This window comes from Haliaeetus leucocephalus, unplaced genomic scaffold (genome assembly GCF_000737465.1).
Source record: "Haliaeetus leucocephalus isolate CR32 unplaced genomic scaffold, Haliaeetus_leucocephalus-4.0 Scaffold462, whole genome shotgun sequence".
Classification (NCBI taxonomy): domain Eukaryota; kingdom Metazoa; phylum Chordata; class Aves; order Accipitriformes; family Accipitridae; genus Haliaeetus; species Haliaeetus leucocephalus.
In genome coordinates this window covers 8,328,290-8,350,112 of record NW_010972898.1, presented here as the reverse complement: position 1 = coordinate 8,350,112, position 21,823 = coordinate 8,328,290, and the positions used below count along the sequence as shown (strand labels likewise).

Below are 21,823 nucleotides of genomic sequence, written 5' to 3'. Positions count from 1 at the left end.
GGGAGCCTAGATTTAAAAAAAAAAAAAAGTCAATTTATCACAAAGTGCCTGAGAGCACAAGAGCTAGTGAAGCACTGTTCACACTGTTGTTATATATAATACATGTAATTGTGTGGGGGTGATTCTCTATAGTCTTATCCCCAAGGTATTTTCAAAATGTTTCAAGTACATAAAACAGCAGAGTTATCTACCCTACCACAACTGAATTCCATTTTTGTTTCAAAATATGTTGCAATTCTTGCCTTCTCCTCCTAGATTAAAACCAACATCCTACTCTGTAATTCTCCAGGGTCACGGGTTATGAGCATTCCTGAGTGCTCCTTGAGATATTGACCACATGCCAGGAAGCAGGGAGGAGAGACCAAGATGAGGGCCATAAAGCGTGGGATTCAGGAATCTTGTGTTAAAACAAACCTAAGAAAATAAATATCAGAAATGCCTTCTGGAGCAGACTTTTACTAATCATTTTGGTAACCAACATACAGCTTGGAGACTGGAGACGTATTATTCCAGTTCCTTTGTTTTTTTAACTGATGTCAAGCACTGATGACAAACCTGGGGAATTTTCTGAATGACTGGAGGAGGGAGGTAATACCAGCCCATACTTCCACCGTCCCACCCAGCCAGAAAACTCCAGGTACTTTTCAGACTTGTTAAAATCAATGTTCCGGGCAAGAACGCTGCTGTAGACCACCATATATACAAGGCCCACTCTTCAGTGCAGCCTGACGTTTCCATGTTCCTAGCAGAAGGGCACCCGCTCACCTGCTGCGTGTCTGGGACCCTGGCTGGGAAGCAGAGAGGGGAGACTGAGCCCGGGGGGCTGCCTGCGACACGGAGGGGGCTCTCGCAGCGGTGCCTGCAGGAGGTGCTTTGCTGGAGGAAGGAGTGCACATGTAGGCTCGGTTTGAAGTGGACACTGGGCGACTGAGATCTTGACTAGAGGATAGAGATGAAGAGGAGGCAGACTGGTTCAGCCACGAGTGGTGCCTCCATGAGCTCGCTCTTGAAGAATCAAGATTGTCCAGAGACTCCCCTCTGTAACAGAGGTACACATACAAATGTAAGCGGCAGTACGGCTGGAGCAGAAGAGCTATATTCTGATTTTAAAAAGTTATCCTAGCAGTTTTAAGATTCTTCTAGCATGAATATGCTTGTCTGATCACCCTGAGCAATATTCTTCACATGGTGACTTAAAATGTTTGAGCAGCAAATTATCCTTTGTGTCCAGTTCTAGTCTCATGGGAAAAAGCAGGCGAGGCACAAGAGAGGTGGCACTTAACCGCTACAGAATAAAGGCAAAACACTCTTCACTGCAGCCTTATCAGGGTGAACCGTATCAAAATCCGCTGTATGGCAACGGACGTCAGATACTAGGTTTGTTTTTGTTTTCTCCAAGGGATACCAGATAGAAAATAACAATCCACCCAGACTGGATAGCATCGTCTAGGTACAAGGTGTTGTCCCAATAGCCAAACACTCTCCTGACTGATATCTCAGCTGTTTCCTAAGTGACAAATCCAACATTCACACCTTACTTAAACCAAGAAACTGCAGACTTTCTGACATATTTCTACATAAAAAAGATATACTCCTTAGCCATAATAATTTCCACAATAAATTGTCATGTTGAAATTCTTAAGCACATCTGTCAACGACAAGGCACACTATTGATTTCCATTGCTGGTATACCAACCAAGAAATAAGCACCTAAGCTATTTACAGGTCACATCCACATTCTTTACTTGCAAAAAACCATTTAACCCCAGCTGTAATACAGCTATTTTCTTCTATCTGTGCTGCTATGCAGTTTATCTTACAGCATTTCAGACTTGATTTGTTTCTGTGCTCTGTAATACATGCTGAAGTTTAGAATAACCAAACAAAAATATTTGATGAGAGACAAAGTTAATCTTTAACATGATTCCTACCTCCTCATACTATTGCTGTACAGACTAACAGGCTCCTTATGTATACTGGAACTGCGCTGCCTAATCCAGCTGCTGTCCGTGTGTAGAGATGTTTTCTTTCTCATTTCCTGAAGGATTTGCTGTCTCTCCAACTCTGCTGCAGACAGGTTGTGCTCCTTCTGAGACTTCTTCTGCGACTCACCCATGTTCCAGGACCTCTCTGAATACTTGCTCTGTGTACCTGTTTGGACAACATGAGCAAACTTCAGCTAGACATCTTAAGGCACAAAAGCAGTTATCATGCATTCAATACTCCGGCTATAACTCCAAAATCACAGAGTGATCCTTCATCACCATATTCACAAGTTTCTCTACTTCCTTTTTACAGCCAGGTGACCAATATCAAACTTGGCAATACATCATTATTATTACAATTTTTTTATTCGTGTTTCCATTAATGTGGCCTTTTACATGATGTTTAACTTAAATACAAGTAAGTATTTTCCTTCACTTCAAGTGTATATGCATATACATTTGTGTGTACAAATATATACCCACATAAATGTATGTTTAAAAGGGCATGATCTCTTTTAGTGCCACAATTTGGACTCTTCCTCCAATACAAACTGAAGCATGTGTAGAATACACACTTGAGTGGTGGGTTACCTTCTTTCCCTTTAAAAGTTCATATTCTTTTTTTCTGTAAGTTGTCCCTTTTTTGAAGAATTCTTTCCTTATTCAAGGCACTAAACACATTGCTTTATCTTGCTTTATGTAAATATGTATGTATGTGTGGTGGGGGGAGAGGGAAAGGAAAATCTTACAGAAAGTCTCTTTATTATTTGGATGCTGTGTTAACTAGTCAGTTGAAATGAGATTTATGGTATAGATGGCCTTTGAAATTTTGGAAGGGGAAACAAACAAGCCATCTTTCTCCAATACGTGCTGAAGTGTCAGAAGGCAACATTTTTTTCTTTATTTCCTAGATCCAGTAGCTATTCTTTACACTAAGACTAACTAAGAAAACTACTCAGCAGTAAGTCATTCAATTGAAATTTCAATCCCTTTAATAATTGCTCTGACGATAGATTTGCTCTTGGTTTTATTGCTATAGATTACCATTATAAAATATTGTGGAAGTTTACTCGCACATTAGGTTCAGTGACCAGGCTTTAATGTGTGAAAGCACTGTTGTCAATATGCAGTATATCCTCTAATACACCATTTACTTTGCTATGATTACTTGTGATTACTTTTTTTAACCATGTTTTAGACACAGGAATAGCTTTCAGGCATTTTCTACTCTAACATATTTATAAATCTTGTTTGTTTGCTTTAACATTCCTCTAAAAACACAGTAACGTTACTGAAGGACAACTCAAGAAAGGCAGCAAGGAACTGGAGTCCAGAAAACAAGCCACTCTGACAGTATTGAGAGCTGACTTCCAGCTGTGTTACTCCTACACTAACAGAAGTTAAAAAGAACAAAGAGTTGTATTAAATACATTAGCATCTTGGCATGTGTGGCTTTTTTTATTGACAGAGTCAACGTATCAAGAGCATATAAATCTTCAATGATATACCTACATGATTGGTTTAATCTCATATAAATATCAGTCAGCTAAAATTCAGGCATTTAAGATCTGTGTGCAATCACAGTTATGGTCTCCAAGAGAGCAGTTAATCGTATTTGTCCTAGGCCTGTATGTTAACTGTATGAATTTCCTCTTGCTATTGAAAATTCATTAAATTGTGTCATGGTATGAATTTGAATTACAATGCAGCTATCAAAAAGCACTCTGACAATTAATTTTCTTAGGATGACTACATCCAATACACCTTTTTTAAAAAAATACATTTTAAAAATAATAGAAATTAAACAGTAATTACCATTTCTGATTGTGTTGAATTCATTCAGTTCTGAAGTTGACTTGGACTTATTCCTAAGGATATAGAAAACATTCATTTCTCCATCTCAACTAGGAGACCTCATCACGGACAAAGATCTTATCATTGCAGACCACAGATACACAGACCCTTTTTTCACCACCCCACCCATCAACAACTTATGCTGTACTTAAAACAAGAGACAAAAACACCCAAACAAAGACCAACAGGATATTAAGGGGAAAAAATATGTCAATATTTAGATGTCAATAGGTAATAACCGATTAAAAGTTAAAATAGTGTACTGAAAGTTCCTAGTACTTCAGGTATGAGGGACCAATCATTGTATTTGCTTCAACAAAAACATGTAAAAACCAAAGTCCTTCCCTGTGGAAGCTTTGTGAAGACTACAGTCAGACAGTCAAAGAAATGATAACTTTAAAAGCAGGTTTATAAATGATTTAACTTCATGAGAAACTTAAATCATACTTCAGCACCATTACTAGACCATAAGCAAAACATCTCCTCAAACACTGCATGCAGATTGTTCTCGGGAAATTTATTATTCATTGATTATATCCACCAGCATAATTTTTTAATGAGTTTTAGCCAAGAAACATCATTCAATATACAGGAAGACAAATGGCAAAAAGCTGGTTTTCCAGCAAAAAGCGCGGAGGAGGAGCTTCAGCAACACCTCTGTGCTCTATTACTAGTCTCAAGTAATACAGCCAGTTTCTTAGTTTAAAATACCTCAGAAAGGAACAGAAATCCTTTGCTGGGTCACAACTCAAAGCTGCTACATTAATTTGTTTACACATGCAGCATTGCCTGCATAGCAGCATTTTGAGGGAGTCTTGTCCTTTGTCTATAGATAAATGTTGCATAAACTCCATCCCACTTGCTCCCCCAAGTTCTGATTGTCTGTCCTATGGTGCAGACCTATTTTACTATCTGTTTGAGAAGATGCAACAGTTTCACAGTTGCTTGTAGTGAACAGGAGCTCCAAAGAGCAGGTCCGCCTTGCCTGGGATGCTTTTAACACCTGAGTGTCCTCCTCACACGTATATCCAAGATGTAGCTACTTAGTGCAGGCACCTTCTAAAGTTAGATTTAGATCTTCCGTTAGTAACAGATCCATTAGTTGTACCCTGTGAGTTTTGGGGTTCCTCTTAATATAAAAAAAGGTATGCTCACTCCAACTATAAGAACTGAGTAAATGCACAACAGACATGATCTTTCAGAACTACTGTGGGATACCATCTAAGGCAAAGGCTTGATACAAACATTCTGGATTTAAGTCGCTTTAGCGTTTTTTAACCATAGCCCAGTTATTAAAAGGGAGAAGAAAAAGCTGCCTATTCAAAGAGCCCAAATCCGCAGTGGCTAATATATTCTATTGAAATAAAACCAAAACAAAACCAAAAAAACCCAACAATAAAACCCCCAAACCAACCACCAAGAAAAACAAAATAGAAAATAGCAAAGGTAAGAGAGTGTAACTTAACAAGTGGCACATCTACTATATTCCTGATAAATAAGCTTCTGCTGCTGCCACCTCTCACTTCCCTCCCTGTTTACTCTCTCTTAAGTTGCACAATCCTGACTGGGATGACTGCACCTTCGTTTGTGTAGCACATTATGACACAACCACAATATTATCTGAAATTGTTTTCCAGCCAGATGAGTCTAGTACCACCCACGTATTTACTTCCTTACAGTTCTGCTTCTCCCAGTACAATCCTACTGACTGACTAACTGTTGTTTACAGCACAGCGCATAATTTGCCAAAATTTTGGCTGCTTGTTTTCTCAATATGAAAACATGCCATAAAAACTGCAGAACACAGCAGCAATACAAAGTATACGCTTAGCTGCCATGGCTAAAGTTTATTGGAAGTTTCAAAGCTTTCTGACACAGAAATGGCAATGTTACAGTCTATGCCAAGATTCAGTATCACACATACCTGTCAGCAAATGACTGGCCAGGTTGCTCCTCAATGGTTTTAGAAACTTCATAACGCTCATAATGCCTATTAAAAAAAAACAAAAACAAACCAAACCAAACCATTATGTTCATAGAATCATAGAACACTTTGGGTTGGAAGTGACTTTAAAGATCATCTAGTTCCAGCCCCCTGCCATGGGCAGGGACACCTTCCACTAGACCAGGTTGCTCAAAGCCCCATCCAGCCTGGCCTTGAACACTGCCAGGGATGGGGCATCCACAATGTCTCTGGGCAACCTGTTCCAGTGCCTCACCACCCTCACAGTGAAGAACTTCTTCCTTACATCTAATCTAAATCTGCCTTCTTTCAGTTTAAAGCTGTTACCCCTTGTCCTATCACTACATGCCCCTGTAAGTCCCTCTCCCTCTTTCATATAAAGACATACATAGACATAAATATTTGCAACTAAAAATATTTAAAACAGATCCTTAAGGGAAAAAAATGAAAAAAACCCCAAACAGTTAAAGTTCTAAGAAGGCTTAATTTTATCAGTCAGAAACATAACTAACAAAAGAAGGCAGAAAAACTGCCTAAAATTACATTTTTGTAAGTGACAAGGAATCCAAACGTGAGCATGCCAAAATGGTTAATACTTATTGCTGAAGATGTTTCAACCTACCTATCAATTCAATTTCTTATTACCTGTCAATGAGAGGATGGCCAGCTCGATCCTCTATTGTTTTAGATACTTCATAGCTCTCATAATGTCTAGAAGCAAAATACAGATAAAAGAAAATACGTATTAAACAAAAAAACAGTCTAGAAATTGAGCGAACAGTAAGTATACATAGAGAAAATAGAGAAAGTTCAGATGTGTTTGTTAGAAACATGAAAATACATGAGAACCCACCCCAAAGACTTTTTAAGATGCTGCAAAAATTACAAGTATCAGTATATGATAGAGATTATCTCATCTGTTTCAAAGCCAGGAGGTAAGCTTTGTCCAAACACAGCAGTTCTCTAAAAGTTACATCTATATTCTAGAAAATCGTATAGGTGCCGTTTGTAACCCATAGAGAAACACCCACTAACTTCCACAGATAAAGCTCCTCCAGCTGCCTGTCCCCAGCCTCAGTGCTCTTTGCAGCAAGTATCACACCTTCACAGATGTTTATATAACATATCAGATTTCAAGTCAGATCTTTGGATATCATTGTAAAGCAAATATTTAACACCAGACATTTTAAAACCCAGTTTCACTGGACTTGCTCTTTTACTACTAAGCAAAAGCATCCTTGTTTAGCAAAACACCTGCTTTGAAAGCAACCTCAGCAGCAATGAAATCCCCTGGGACTAAAGCATGTATCAAAGATTTAGATATGCAGATATTACAGCAGCTTAATAAATTACCGCACAAAGTCCTATTATCTTGCGATTGGGGCAAGCTAATACTGTAAAGATACCCTGGCTCAGCTGCCAGGAAGAACCTGTTCAGTGTTTGTAACAACTGTGCCTCTGCTTTGCTCAGCAGGATCTCAAGCAGCAGTCATTTACAATGAACTGAAGTAACTCCAGGTCTCACAATCTTCCCTGCAAATACATGCAATTTTATAATCATATTTTCTTCTCCTAAGACTTAACTTGATACCATGCATTATTATCAGTCATCTCTTTTTACTTATATAAAAACAGGGGAAAATCCTCAAGAGAAACAGCAAAGCTAGTCATACACATGGCAGTACGTTAAATGCACAAGAAATAAGGAAAAGTTACTGGTTTAATCTGTTTCAGACAAATTTATCTCCCATGATGCCTGTAATAGCAGTCTGCAAACTTCCAGGCAAGAACATGAACTTGTAAACTAATAGTTGGGGTTTTTTCTGGGTTTTTGTTCTAGTTTGGCTTTAGGTTTTTTTTGGTTTGTTTTTGTTTTAAACCAAACTACTGAAGAAGTTAATGAAAGGAACTTTTTCATGCCCTAGAATAAATATATCCACAGTAGGTATTTCTAACAGGCTATGATATCTAAGCCAGTATCTTTTCACTCATATACCACGATGATCGACAAAGTAACTCAGTAGTGCAATTAAACTTTATTGTTGCACTGTTGAACTAAAATGAGAGAGGAGTCTGGAAAAATCAGTCACACATTTGTTGTAAAAGAGTTAAGTTGGTATTTCTTCTGAAAGCCCTATATGTTGAGCCACTGGCTCTCAGTTTACAAGCTTATGCAGGGTTCTTACAAAATCTTCACACTAAGTGCTTCAGGTCATCTTTGATTTGGCTCTAATTACTGTATTTACACTTCCTATTTAAAAAACGAGCTGAAGTGGGTAAACAGAGCACTTGATTCATGGGGAAAGACCTCGTCTTATGCCTGATCCTTCTACCTTTAGAAAGAAAGGCTATCCTGTGGTATCTTGCACTAACTGATGACAGTACGAATCTTACATGAATACCCTTATATGTTCAGGACGTACACACTCCCATTAGAAACGCATTTGAATTTTTAATGCAGAAGGAAGAGAGAGTACACCCCATCACAAGCGCACACCTTTGGTACTGAGACGTCTCCACCGACACCTCCCTCTGCCTTTCAGCCCACTGCCTCTGCTCCTCCATCTCTGCCCGCTGCCTCTGCTCCTCAGCATATTGCTGTTCTCTCTCTTTACGTTGTCTCTCAAGCTCCAGCTCTTGAAGTTCCCTTTCTTGCTCAAAACGCAGGGCTGCTTCTTCCTGGATCCTCCGTTCCTCCTGAAGCTTCCTTCTTTCTTCTTCCTCGCCCAGCAAGTGTGCCGCCGGCTCGCTTCCTCCATCTCTTTCTGGCTCCTCAAGAGTATTCGCTTCAGGGCTTGCTCTCCAGCTGGACACAGATGGAGCCCGTGCAGGTACAGATGTTGTGTTTAAGGTTAGAACAGTCTGCTCCTGTAGCAAAGGAAAAAAATTAAAAAATCATGTTTTTAGGGAAGGGACCTGGTTTTTAAACAGGTTGCTAAGAAAAGTTCATTCATTCTGTGAGGGAAGACAGTGTAAAAAGCATCCCAAACACTTTCAATGCAAGACCCAGGGTGTATTTTGGTTTCATGTTTTGAGTGCCTGCTAGCACATTCTCCTAATGCAAGAGCTTCATTCCACATAGCAGCCTTCATTCCATGGGCAGCGTGGCCACAACTATGTGAAACATTCTGCTTTCTAAAGTATCACTTACATTTCAAGCCATCCCACCCCCACTTAAATACCCATGGAAAACAAACTCTTCCATGATACCCAGCATTTCTCCCTACTCTTTCGACTTAGAAACCTGAGACCTACCTAAGAGTATATAGACAAAGATATACACTGCACGTGTGTATCAGACCAATGAATTTCACATGAATCCTCGTGTGGAGGAAAGCCCCACCCTCCTCCATTCTCCTATGATTTGAAAGTCAAGCCTCAGACCTACCACTCTATGACTCTTCTCTCAAACATGAGAAAAGGTCTTTCAGTGGTCAAAAGATGTTTTAGTTGCAGAGAACAAATACTGTTTACGGGTCCATCCAAACCTCTAATGATAGAAGAAATATCAAATAGTTTACATTCCTGTACAGCAAAGTCCTCTAAGAGCTCAAAGAGCTTTCTTATTTAAGTCCTAAGCCATAAATCACAGTCTACTTATTCGTGACTGTATGAACACAGCTGATCTAGCTAGGATGCCTGAAGCAGCACTCACATAGCAATAAAGAAGAGATGTCTCAGACACCTCCCACAGTCGGGGAAAAAAACTGTTCATCTTCCCATAAGCAACAGCCACAAAAGTCAGCACCTACAGAAACTACACACATTCAATGTTTTGAAATACATGGTAGCAAATCTGAAATTGATTTGATATGTAAATTTATCAGAGATAGGATGCACCAGTTGCCAGTAACAAGCCAGGCACTTACGAACATGCCTCATAATGAGGTATTGAAGCAGAACTCCAACAAGTAGCATCAGGAAGTAAATATACAGCAAAGGTGACCATTTTGTTCTGGTCGCAATAATTAATACATGATGTAACTTTTTCCCAACATATTTCTGGTGTTAGTTACCTAACCAATCCATAAGGAAAAAAAGTCAAATTCAACAGGTCTCAAAACATGCCATTTACTCTTTCCTTCACATTTTTGCAACCTCTTTCTACCACATCATAGACAACAATTTATTTTCCAAAATGAGAAGATAAATGACATACCAAAATAAGTTATTTGCCTGCTTGCATGCATCTACTATAAGTGAAGAAAGCCATCATGAAACTAAACAGACAAAGGTGAAGCCATATTCATAGCCTACCTCATCAAAATACTTGGAGCTCTCTTTTTCTGCTTCTTGCTTAGCTCGCAGCCATTCTTCCCTCAGTTTTTCTTGTTCCCGTTTGTATTTCTCCTGTTAGGTTAGATTGAAGTTAAACACGCAAATCAGAAACATGGTATTTTTTATTTGCATTAAAATGTATTACTGGTATTTAATGTGGTTTTTAACAGATCAGTGTGGTAAAAACATGCTTGAGCTCCACTATGACATTAGGTCCGCCACGAGTGAATGAAATCCTAGCTCAAATACAATCCAAAGGAGTTCTGCAACTGATTTTGGAGAACCCAGGCTTATTACACACTAAGTCTCATAGCAACTGACCTCACATCTGTTATATTCCCCGTCTTACAGTTTAGTTCCCATTTAAACAAAAATCAGCTATCTAAGGTATTTCTTGAAAGACAGAGTGATTATATTTAACTTGGAATTGGGCACTTTAATACAGTAAATATAAAGTGATCACTAAGTGAAATATGAGGCAGTAATTTGGTTTGAGCAAGAACTCTTGGTCTTTTGGAATGTTACCTAAACAAAAACCAATTTCTGGACCTCCAAATTTGTCCTATGACTGGATTTGGTATGAAATCAATGTCATGTCTTAAAGCATTACTCAAGGTACACAACAAACGTACAAGGTACACCACTAAACATCTTGGGAAAAGCAAAATATTTAATGTCAAAAGTATTCCTTCTAAGATGTTGGAAATAAGCAAAGAAGGACTTCGCTTCCTTTCTCTGTTATTTGAAAACTCATTACTAGGATCATGGGGAAGAGAAAGAACACTATTACTCTGGCCAAATTTACTACTTCAGGACTAAAAAAGGAGAAGCAAAGAAAAGAAAAGTGATGGCAGAGGGCTGAGACTGCTCTCAAGAATGGCGAGCCAAGGTTTACATTCTTTAAAGCCATCTCTTCAGGCATCAAATGGAGTACCCAAACCATAACAGAGACCACAAATCTGTTTAGGAAGGCACAGCTCTTTCCTTGCAGAGTTTGTAAGCTAAAAGGAATGACCAAAGATAAACATCCAAAAAGCAACAGAGCTGCTACACTGTACTTTGACATCACAGTTTTCTGCTGAATGCACCAAACTTATTAAGAGGACTTGTGAAGAGTAAATGATGTTCACGGATGTCTCTCCTAGCCAATAGACTTTAGATAATGAACTTCAATTTAATTTGCAGAGATGTGTCTTGTTGAATGTAGTTGAATGGTCTTATTTTTCATTGAGCTGAGGTCTTTACTGAGAGGTGTGCCTGGTTTTTTTGATGACAAACATTGCCCCCTCCCTCTGCAACACATCCCTCCGTCTCTAGCAACTGGTTATCAAGGTGGTTTTGTGTTAGTAGATTCAAATTTCTGACTCAGAGGTCCTGGGAACCAGGTTGATTCCAACTGATTAGCTGATTGCTAAATGACAGGATGCTAGCAGGCATCTAACCATGGCACTGGCTGCTTTCTCTTCATCTCTGAATATAAGGCAATATCGCTAACTGAAGGTAAAAATCAGTCTAGAGACAATTTTCTTAAGGGGAAAAAATAAAACTCATTCAAAAGTGAAGACTACTGCCCCTTAGGTCTTCAATTATCCTTTAAATTCTGTTGCCAGCAAAAGCATACCAGCCTTGTGATGACTGAGCACTTCTGGCTGTAGCGAATGCTCAGTCTGGGTTTGATTTCATGAAGCTCATTAATGCATTGTCCTCTTCTTGCTGAATAATTGCTAGTGTGTGTAACTGTGCAGCCCAGCAAACATAACTGAAAGCCCTCTTAGGCCATCAGTAAGAAGAACTGCAGAAGTCACGTGTTGCTTCTCCTCCTTTACAGTTGCTGCACCTGGTTTCAGCTGGGATAGAGTTAATTGTCTTCCTAGTAGCTGGTACAGTGCTGTGTTTTTAAGCTACGTATGAGAAGAATGTTGATAACACACTGATATTTTCAGTTGTTGCCAAGTAATGTTTAGTCTAAAGACAAGGATTTTTCAGCTTCTCAAGCCCAGCCAGCGAGAAAGCTGGGGGGCACAAGAAGTTAGGACAGGACACAGCCAGGGCAGTTGACCCAAAGTGGCCAACGGCATATTCCATACCATGTGATGTCATGCCCAGTATATAAACTGGGGGGAGTGGGGGTGGGGGGATCACCACTCGGGGACTAACTGGGCGTCGATTGGCAGGTGGTGAGCAATCGCACTGTGCATCATTTGTGCACTCCAATCCTTTTATTATTACTGTTGTCATTTTATTAGTGTTATCATTATCATTATTAGTTTCTTCTTTTCTGTTCTATTAAACTGTTCTTATCTCAACCCATGAGTTTTACTTCTTTTCCCGGTTTTCTCCCCGATCACACTGGGCGGGGGGAAAGTGAGTGAGCGGCTGCGTGGTGCTTAGTTGCTGGCTGAGGTTAAACCACGACATGCACCCAAGGGATTGCCAGCCTGTGATTATGAAGATTAATTATACCTGCAATAAACGGTCCTGCTCCTTTTGCCATTTTTCCTGTCGTTTTCGTTCTTCCTCTTGATCCCAAACCCGACGACTGGGAGCACTAATGGATGGGACTGGGAGCTAATATAGCACAGAAATGAAATAATATTATCTTCTTCCATGTTATCACCACTCTACATTTTAAAAGTTATTTTTAAATTGAGAAATAAAAGCTATTACAAATACTACAGCTTTATAGTCACAAGGACATAAATTACCCTTTTCTTCAAAGGGATGGAAAGCAACCGTTCCATGACACATTAGAAAATCTTAGTCAGTACTCTCAGATTTGATCACAATTTTAAAGCAGTATAAAAAGCAATAGAAAGCAGTGGGCTTCTTGAAAAGACCAGGATTATACAACTAATTAGTAGTTTGTAAATAGTACTTACATCAGGCATTGCAGGCTCTGGGCCTCCTGTGAATTTTGGAAGGCAAAAACCAGAAATCATTAGAACCATATATACTTACTACTGCAAGACTTGTGTAAATGTGGGAAGTCTTAGCTTCAGACTAATTTTTGTTTCCTTAGTAAGCCATGCTTGCATTTTGCCCTACTGAACCTACTTGAGGTCAGAATTCATTAGCTGCTTTCAACTAATGTGCACAATTGTTTAATAGCTTTACATGCTTACAAGTGGCATCAGCAATTGCTTGAATTAGCAGTACATCTCCCACTGTGGCAATACAGAGGTTCTTTGCTACACCTCTCCTATTATTATTGTGAAACCCAACTATTTAGCATGACCAATACCCAGAATGCTGCTCCAGGGTAGAGCAGCTACTCACTTACTGCCCTTGACATGAATTAAGAGCAATAGACATCCACAGCCAACTTCTCTACCACAAAACCATGTATTACCCCTTTCCAACTGTCCTCCTTTCCTACTCTGAAAAATACACTTGAATGTGGTGGACTTGTCACCATTCACCACCAACCTTATGCTATTTATCATGCTTGGTGTTAGCTTGTGCCAAGATGCTTATTAGAGAGAGGCGTGTATTATGCTAATGTATCGGAAGTCGAGAAAATGTGGAGAAGCACAGATTTAAGTATAATCCTTTCCTAAGCATCATCACTATTTTTGTTTGTTGCTAGTGTACTTCGCTGTCCAAACTTCAGTTAAAAAAAAAAAAAAAGGCATAAAAACAACAGGTTGCAACAGTTTTCTGAAGTATGACCACATGAAGTGGAGAAAAGGTCAAATTTAGGATACAAAAGACATCTAATGAGTCACAGATTAGGGTCCAATTTATATATGCACAATTTTGTCTTCATTGTTAGAAGGCAACAGCCACAGTTACAATAGGACAAACAGACTTGATCCCCTGTAATTGCGCCAGGAGATGCTAATGGGAGGTACAGGCAGCACTTACGTTTGCTCCCCTCTTCTGTCACCCCTGTAAGCTTATACTAGCCTGTACAGATTTAGAAAAAAGAATCTTTCATATCACTGTAAAGCTAGTGTCAAAAGTTTAAAATGAACAAAACTGTACTGAGCTTACACTCTAGAAATATGCCCTTCTCCTCCTCCTCAAGCACAAGTGAAATACTTCAAATACTGCTACAAAATTTATTAAAATAAACCCCAAACTTCATAGGCAGTCTTTAAAAGAAACCCCCCCAAAATCAACAAAACAACCACCAACAAAATACCACCATATTGTAGATACATTGCAGCAGAAGTATTTAAAAGCAAACAGAACCACAAACACAGATCTATGCTGTGGCACTTCACATATCACTTCTGGAAAAAACAGAAGCCATCACCACTGAAGGCAAAGTCCTGGCCCCCACTAAAATCACTGGCAAAATTCACACTGAACTTCCAGTGGGCCAGAATTTCACTCTTTCAGGCTACAGCAAAACAGCAAGGCATACATAGTCTGAAGACAGCATTAGACATACAACATTAGTGGAAGTATGTGAGTTGTGACATGCAAAACACCAAAAAGCAACCTACAAAACCAAAATTGAGTGCCTCATTTTTTGCCTTTAAAAGCTAGCATATTCAATTCAAAATTTATATCAGTCTTCTTGGGATCTTGTGACATCATGACATAGTGGAAAGCCAGCAGCTGCCTTTTCCCACCAATTTAGATGAAAGCACAGAGCTGCAACTCAAGATAAACTCAAATCCAGAGTTAAGTATTTTATCAACAGCTCTTTGAGAACTGTGCTAAGCCTCTGCTGGAATATTCAACGTTATTCTTGTTTTGTAGGTAGTAGCAAACCTGAACAGAGTGTGCTACCCTTCTTGCTTGTACCCAGTGAAAAAAAAAGTATGAACAACATAGAATAGATTTAAACAGCTATAGAGATAAGAGAACACACAAAGACCCATTACCACAAAGGTAGACCCATGAATTGTAAGAATAACCTGATGACCCTGGGGAAAGAAGGGAAATTAATTATGTTGCTTCGTTGTAACTGCAACAGACAATGCCGAAGAGGTATAGTACCCAGCACCAGACTTGTTAGGAAGAGTGTACAGCAGAAAATTTCATGGAAGTACATGAAATGTTAGCTCTTTGGTTTACCTTGTTCAAAAAATTGTGACCGCCTTTTTAAGTTTTTCAAAGAAATAGGTTCAGATGCTATTTGAAAAATACAAAGAATACAAACAAGTCAACGAGGTGCTGTCTGTCTTATTTTTTTTTAAATGACTATCACCACTGGATAAGAAACTTTTGTTAGACCTCCAATCTACAGCAACATCACTTCAGAAAAATAAAAAGCCCCTGAAACACAAAGGAAGTCTTAACTTTCATAACAAATACAGTTTTTAGTAGGTTACTTCATACACTGATTAGTATTTCATTTTATCACTAACGATGTCCAACCATAACAACAGACAAGTGTCAAACTTGGACTCAGACTCTCCCTGTCTAATTTAAGCCTCTCAGCTGAGATGCCAAATTGGATTTAGGAGCCTAATCACCATTTAAGGCCATCAGAAAGGCATCTCCAGAGGGCAACTGATCTCTTGGGGGAACTCTTTTATACATGGCCACATGCATTCAAGATAAAATGAAATCCAAAGCTCCCATTTAAGGATTATTGTTCCATTAGGAAGTATACGTACCTGGTTTCTCTCACTGTCATCAAGTAAGGCTATAACTGTTTACAGCATCGTAAGTAATTATTATTCATACCATCAATATCATTCTCCAGGAATAAAAGTAAAATAATAATAGTAAAACAACCACTACCCCCAAAGCCTCACAACTGAAAAAGGAAAAAAAAAGAAAAAAAAAGTTGAATACTCTTTACACTCTTCCGGGACACTGAAATAAATTGATACTCATACTGACTCAGTCTCCACACAGTGCAGTTGCAATTACAATAAATTGCTTGCCTTCTCTTTCTCTTTCACCCCCTACGACACAGTAAATTTACAACCACTAATGCAGAGATGGGGGGGGTTGTTACTGCTTTGTTGTCAGTTCTCCAACTGCCTAGCACATGGTGGAAGCAAACTACACCCAGTTTGGATGCAACTAGATCACTGTGATACCTATCTAGCTTCCAGTTCATTAAAGTCTTGCTTCGCCCACTGTATAAAGCTTGCAATGATTACAGGTTTAGTGTCTGTGCTTGTTCCAAACCCACACAATTAGCAGATGAAAAGCAACAGTGGTTTACCTCTTTGATCATTAGAGCTAAGATCTCCTTGCACTCCATTTATCAATTTTGTTTCTGTATCCTGAAAAAAAAATATAGGGCTTACACTCATTAGATTTGTGGAAGTTTATCCAACTACAGGTCCCCCCTAACAGGAACTGTGTATCATGAAACACTTCAGAACACTTTCCACAGAAAGATACAAAACTATCTGAAACTTCCTGACTGCAGGCATTTGAGGGGATCAATAACCAGCTGTGAATTGGTGGCAGAAATAAAAACCGTTAGTTTGCAAGAAAACACCAGAAGCTGAGATCTTCCTATTTCAGCTCCTTGGCAGGCAGGGTGTTACTTGAAAGCGCATATACACTTGTGCTTTGGGGCTGCAACTTTCATTTGCACTAATACGGGAGGTAAAAGTCTTTTCTACAGAATAAACACTCTATACAGTTTCGTTAAAACATAGTCTGTGCATATTTTAATACTTATCACTTAGCAGCATCCACTCATGAATGGACAGTAGCAAGTCTTTAAAACATCTTATTTACCTTAATACGTACACAGCTACATCTCTGTATTTGCAGTATCCTACATATTCCTTAAGCAAAACAAGTAAAAATAAGATTTCCAGGGTCTTTTCTCCATCCTCCCCCTACCAGGGCATTACATTTTTACTTTTTTCCTACCCCCAAATCCCATGACCCTTCAAAAACATACTTACAGAACTTTGAAGGCTGCTGGAGAAATCTCTTTTTGTTGATATGGTGGAAACATTTGAAACGTGTTCTCCAGAAGTTGCATCAATCCATTTATTTTCAGATGTACCTATAATGTTGGTAGCCATACTGGTGAGATTGAGGATTTTATGCCTTACATGTGGCAGGGAAGGCTGGTCTTTGCCCCAGTCTTTTTGGTGTGTGGAGGATCAAGAAATTAATGTAGACAGTAATGTCAAAGAACAGAACAAGAGTTAGTGAAAACACATTAAAATAACACAAAAAAAACCACATAACAGAAGAGGGAGAGACACAAATCAGGTGGAATTTGTGAAGACAGGAAAAAGGGCTTTTATGAGCAGACCGCCTTCCCCACAAATGCAAGTATTAGTCATAAGCCAGGTAAAAGTTTACTAGAAGTTTTGCTAACATGGACTATGGAAGCTCAACATTACAGAGCAATTAGTATTCATTGGAAACTATTTCATTAGCATTAGTAAGGATTGAGGAAATTCTTCCAGCTTTACTCACAAAAGGTACAGTTTGACTCATACACTGTCCAGGGAAGTGTCATTTTCACCATGCTCCTCAGGAAACACACAGAGGGCAAAAAAAAAAGGCAGTCTAAACTAAACTAGCAAAACTGATGAGGTGAAGACAAATCAATCTTCTCTCAGACTCCATCATTTCTCCCACCAACTCCCTAAAATTTATTCAATGAGCTCTCCACTAATTTTACTCTTTGTTTGTGCTAGGCCCTGTATAAGTTGTGATTTGTTTCCTGCCTCTTACCCACCTCACTATTTTTTCCCCCACTTGCTGGCAACTTATTCTACCTCGCTTCCCACTAAAATAATGTTTTGTCTTTATAATGTGAAAGAAGTCATTGGTCACAGTTCCAACTCTGGAAAATTCTTTTGGGACTTCGAAAGGGTATCCTGACCAAACCCATGGCAACTCTAGAGATACTACAAAGCCTTCAGCCAGGATGGAAACCCTCACTAGCCAGAACAGGTAGTACCATTCTGGAGAGATTACAGCATCATAATATTTGAGTCAATGGTCAAAATCATAGCACAGAGGTGCTACACACTCACAAGTTCATACGCCACCCAAAACACTCCCTGGAAAAAGGAACACAAGAACTTCCTTCCCTAATGAAAAAAGGAGCTGCTGACTGAAGGAGAGAGGCTCTAAAAATTACTTTCCTCTAGACACTAGCCCCTCCTTTTTTTTTGTGGCATGGCAGGAAAGAAAACATTATATTCCCTTGTGTGGTGGTTACATGCTTTTTTAACTTGTGTATCCTCTCAGAAACAGGCCAGAGCACAAGAGAGGTCAGTAGTTCAATGCTTTGTAGACTTGCTTGTCAAGACATTTCTAGTGCACAAGTAGTTAGAAAATAGCCAAGTTGTGTTAAAATGCAACAGACGTGCTAGTAAACTACTTTAGCTTAGATACATATTACTACTGTAAGGGTAATAAGGACTCAGCTGTCAGGTACAGCAGAGACAAAGCTTATTTGCCTTACAGAGCATACTGTATCTGCCCGACGAAACAACTCACCATTCTTTCCATATCGTCTGACATCCATGACCAGGTTTCCAGTTTCTAGTGCTCTGCTGATGGCTTCTTCCCACTGACAATAGTCCATACGTGACACCTTTGTGCCATTGATAGCAATGATCTCATCATCTACATGCAGCTGACAAAGTGCTGCAGGGCTACCTGCAGAAAGCAGAAGAAAAATAAAATTGTATCTCCATTCACAATTATTTTTTACCACAGTCGAGACTGAATGAATTTTTTTTTGGTGGATATTCAGAAAGTCTTTGAAAAATCTACTGCACTGTGAATAGAAGCTCAGTAAACTCAATATCAAAGTAATGTTTCAATTTGAAACTTAGGAAAATGACAAAGGACATCAGTCTTTTGGACTTGCAAGCATTCACATTCTGGCTAGCCCATTTAATAAACAGCCTCTGGGCCCACTCCTGCCTCCACTAACTCACCTTTATCATCTGGGATAGTGAGAGAAAGCGCGTGCACACCACAGTGTCTGTAGCCAACAATTAGCTGAAATTCAGCCAATGTTTGGGTAATCCTTTTATTTGCCCAAAAAACAGCCTCCGCTTTGTTAATTCTAATAGTAGCTGGCCTTCTCATATTCTTATTTACATTTTCCAGGCTCTACTGACAAGAACAGGCTGCTCTATTGCTTTGCTAGAATAGTTTGTTATCTCTGAATTGACTGGTAATTGGACTCAAGATATTGCTGGGTGCTGCCCCATTAGAATTCTCTGGATTCTATTTATTTTTGTCAATTAGGAGCAAATTTTATTGCAGCTTGGACTTTGAATTCTACTGATACTTTGCAAGACAGGCTGTACTTTATACTCTTTTTTGTCTACTACTAAACATTGGCAGGTGATCGCACTAGCCTAAGGACTGAGAACATATGGGAGCAGTTAATAAACTTTTTTTCTATTTAATTCAGAAAATGGATGAGCTGAGAAACTCAGACTTCCCTAAGTAAGATTTTATGAATTACATTTTAATGGTTCTTCCATTAACAATTACTCCCTTAGCAGAATAGAAAAATGGGAAAGCTAAGTGAAAATGTAGTTAAAGACTGCACAATAAATCCCCATGTTAATAAAATAAACCAAATTTGAATTACACAATGGGAGCGTTTTCCAAAGTAAGTAGTGAAATCCACACATCTTGTTTAAAATATACCAAGAACAATGCCATATTACAGTATCAGAAACAAAGGCGGACAAGCATGGCAGAAGAATTTAGACATCGTATGCTTTGCCCTGACCTTCTACTGATTCACTAGTAAAGTGCTGCTAGAAGTCTGGATCATCCACTAAGGATTCAGATAGCTTTTAATATTCCTGGCACCAGAGGAAGTTAAGAAATGAAGAAATGCTATGCTTCCTAATAATGCACCAACCAGTGATCCATCATCGTTTACAAAAAAAATCCAATGCTAACTACTGTGCTGGAAGACCATAGTTCCATGTTCTGTTTTTCTGCATTCTTTTTAAAGTATGGACTAAAAACTCCATTAGCAGCTATCAGTAAAATTTTCAAAACACACCAATTACTTTTAAATGATATTATAGAATAAAATGTAGGGTTTTCAGCTGGAGGAAGAAAACACAGGCAACAGTTAAACTGGAAAAAAAAGCATCTCCTTAGAGCCAAGAAGATGTAAAAAATTAATAGATTTTTAAATCTATTAACTGAAGGTACTGTTAAGGATACTATTGAAGATACTACCACTGAAGTTACTATTTTCAACAACATCATATAACATTTGGAATTGTGTCTGATTTCAAAATTTAAGATCTTTAGTACCATATAGTTTGACCACATGTAGACAGAACTTTTATGCTCATGGTATAAGGAATGCTTTAGGCTCAAGGAGAGTCATCAGAAGTGATAATTTCCCTGTTTTCTGTTGTGACAGAACAAGCCTTAGAAACCAAAAAAGGTGGTGCTCATTTTACTCAGATAATTTGACTGGGATGAGACCCAGCTCAGAGATGAGAACAGTATACCTTGGCTCAGTTATGCTAAGCATATGAAAGGAAAAGTGGGCTACCAACTCAGGTTTTAGGAAAGGAAGAGAATTTGAGATTGCATGGTTCCTCCTATAATATCACCAGAAAAACACATCCAGACTATACCCCAACCATACAGATTTGGATGAATAGGAGCAGTCTCTGGATTGCATGTAGAGACCTACCAGAGCCAGGACAACTTACACTGCTCAATTTTTGGCACGTAACTTTGCCAGCTGCTCTTCCTCTACTGCCTTTGCAGTCTGCGAATGGAAGGGCTTCTCAAGAGTGCAAACCAGAGCTCCTATATTAGGCTTCTACTCTCACTCACCTCCAAAGAAGCCTACAGAGATTAGCTGGCAATTCAGGTGCCAAAAGTTGTATGGTACCAGTTCTTTTTCTCTGTCCAGCTCCTTTACATTATATAAAAACATGTATTTCTGGTTTTTCTTAAGTTTCCCTGAAGGTAGAAGATTTTTCTTTTTTACTAGCTCCCAATGAAAACAAATCCAACCAAATACTCACTCATTTTCCATACGTATTTAGTTATCTCTAACCTATCCCCATCTGTTGTTATTACAACAGATAAATACTAGCTCAGTCACACAAAAAATTAAACCTTGAAGGAAGTGGGTCAAATTTACTTTGTCCTACATGCCTGCAAGCATTTGACCACAGACCTGTGCACTCCTACATCAACACCATCTCAAAAAAAATGATTGCAAGTAGGGTGGGTGAAAGGGAAAGGACTGAAACAATAAAGATTATACAGCAGTGGGGAAGCTGGCAGAACAATGTCTAGACTAATGACTTCAAGGCTTTCTCTGTTTACCTAATTTTTAGTGTAAAGGTTGAAAATTCCAGTAAAAAATGAGCATTATCATCTTTTTTATGTAGTAAAGGGGCCTCACTGAAACCTGTGTTAGGAGCTTAACTCTAATTAAGCTCTTTGAGAACACTTATAAGAAGTTAATTTTGCTTCCCAAGTAGTTTTATTTTTTTGAAGGAAAAGCATATGCAGGATACAGTGTCACTTGTAAGTAGTAAAAAGAGAAATGCAAGTTATCACCTGAAGAAAATCATATCGCTAGTTAGAATGACAAGTATGTCAAGATAGTCAGAGAAAGTCTTCCTGGAAGCTACTTCTGGCCTCAAGGAAGAGAAAAAGGTGACTGGGAACAGTTGGTAAGGATTTTCCAAGCCTAAATCACACTTGATCAACCTGGTTGTTTTCAGTGATGACATTACTGAATCTGTGGATGAAGGGAGAGTGGCGGATACCATCCACCTTGTCTTTAATAAGGCTTTTGACATGATCTTCCACAGTATCCTGGTATCAAAGT

At 38.9% G+C, this 21,823-nt stretch overlaps 1 protein-coding gene across 1 annotated transcript in view; it reads right to left on the bottom strand.

Moving 5' to 3' along the window:
* LMO7 (LIM domain 7) overlaps positions 1 to 21,823 on the bottom strand; it is a 99,906-nt gene that overhangs the window by 5,662 nt on the left and 72,421 nt on the right. Inside the window, exons 18-30 of the mRNA XM_010575262.1 lie at positions 18,475 to 18,636; positions 16,914 to 17,098; positions 16,214 to 16,274; positions 15,109 to 15,165; positions 12,960 to 12,985; positions 12,544 to 12,648; positions 10,060 to 10,152; positions 8,300 to 8,670; positions 6,448 to 6,513; positions 5,764 to 5,829; positions 3,801 to 3,853; positions 1,932 to 2,151; positions 766 to 1,038 (exon numbers count right to left, since the gene is read on the bottom strand). Coding sequence (XP_010573564.1) covers positions 766 to 1,038; positions 1,932 to 2,151; positions 3,801 to 3,853; positions 5,764 to 5,829; positions 6,448 to 6,513; positions 8,300 to 8,670; positions 10,060 to 10,152; positions 12,544 to 12,648; positions 12,960 to 12,985; positions 15,109 to 15,165; positions 16,214 to 16,274; positions 16,914 to 17,098; positions 18,475 to 18,636 — 1,738 coding nt within the window. The remainder of the gene's footprint in view (positions 1 to 765; positions 1,039 to 1,931; positions 2,152 to 3,800; positions 3,854 to 5,763; positions 5,830 to 6,447; positions 6,514 to 8,299; positions 8,671 to 10,059; positions 10,153 to 12,543; positions 12,649 to 12,959; positions 12,986 to 15,108; positions 15,166 to 16,213; positions 16,275 to 16,913; positions 17,099 to 18,474; positions 18,637 to 21,823) is intronic.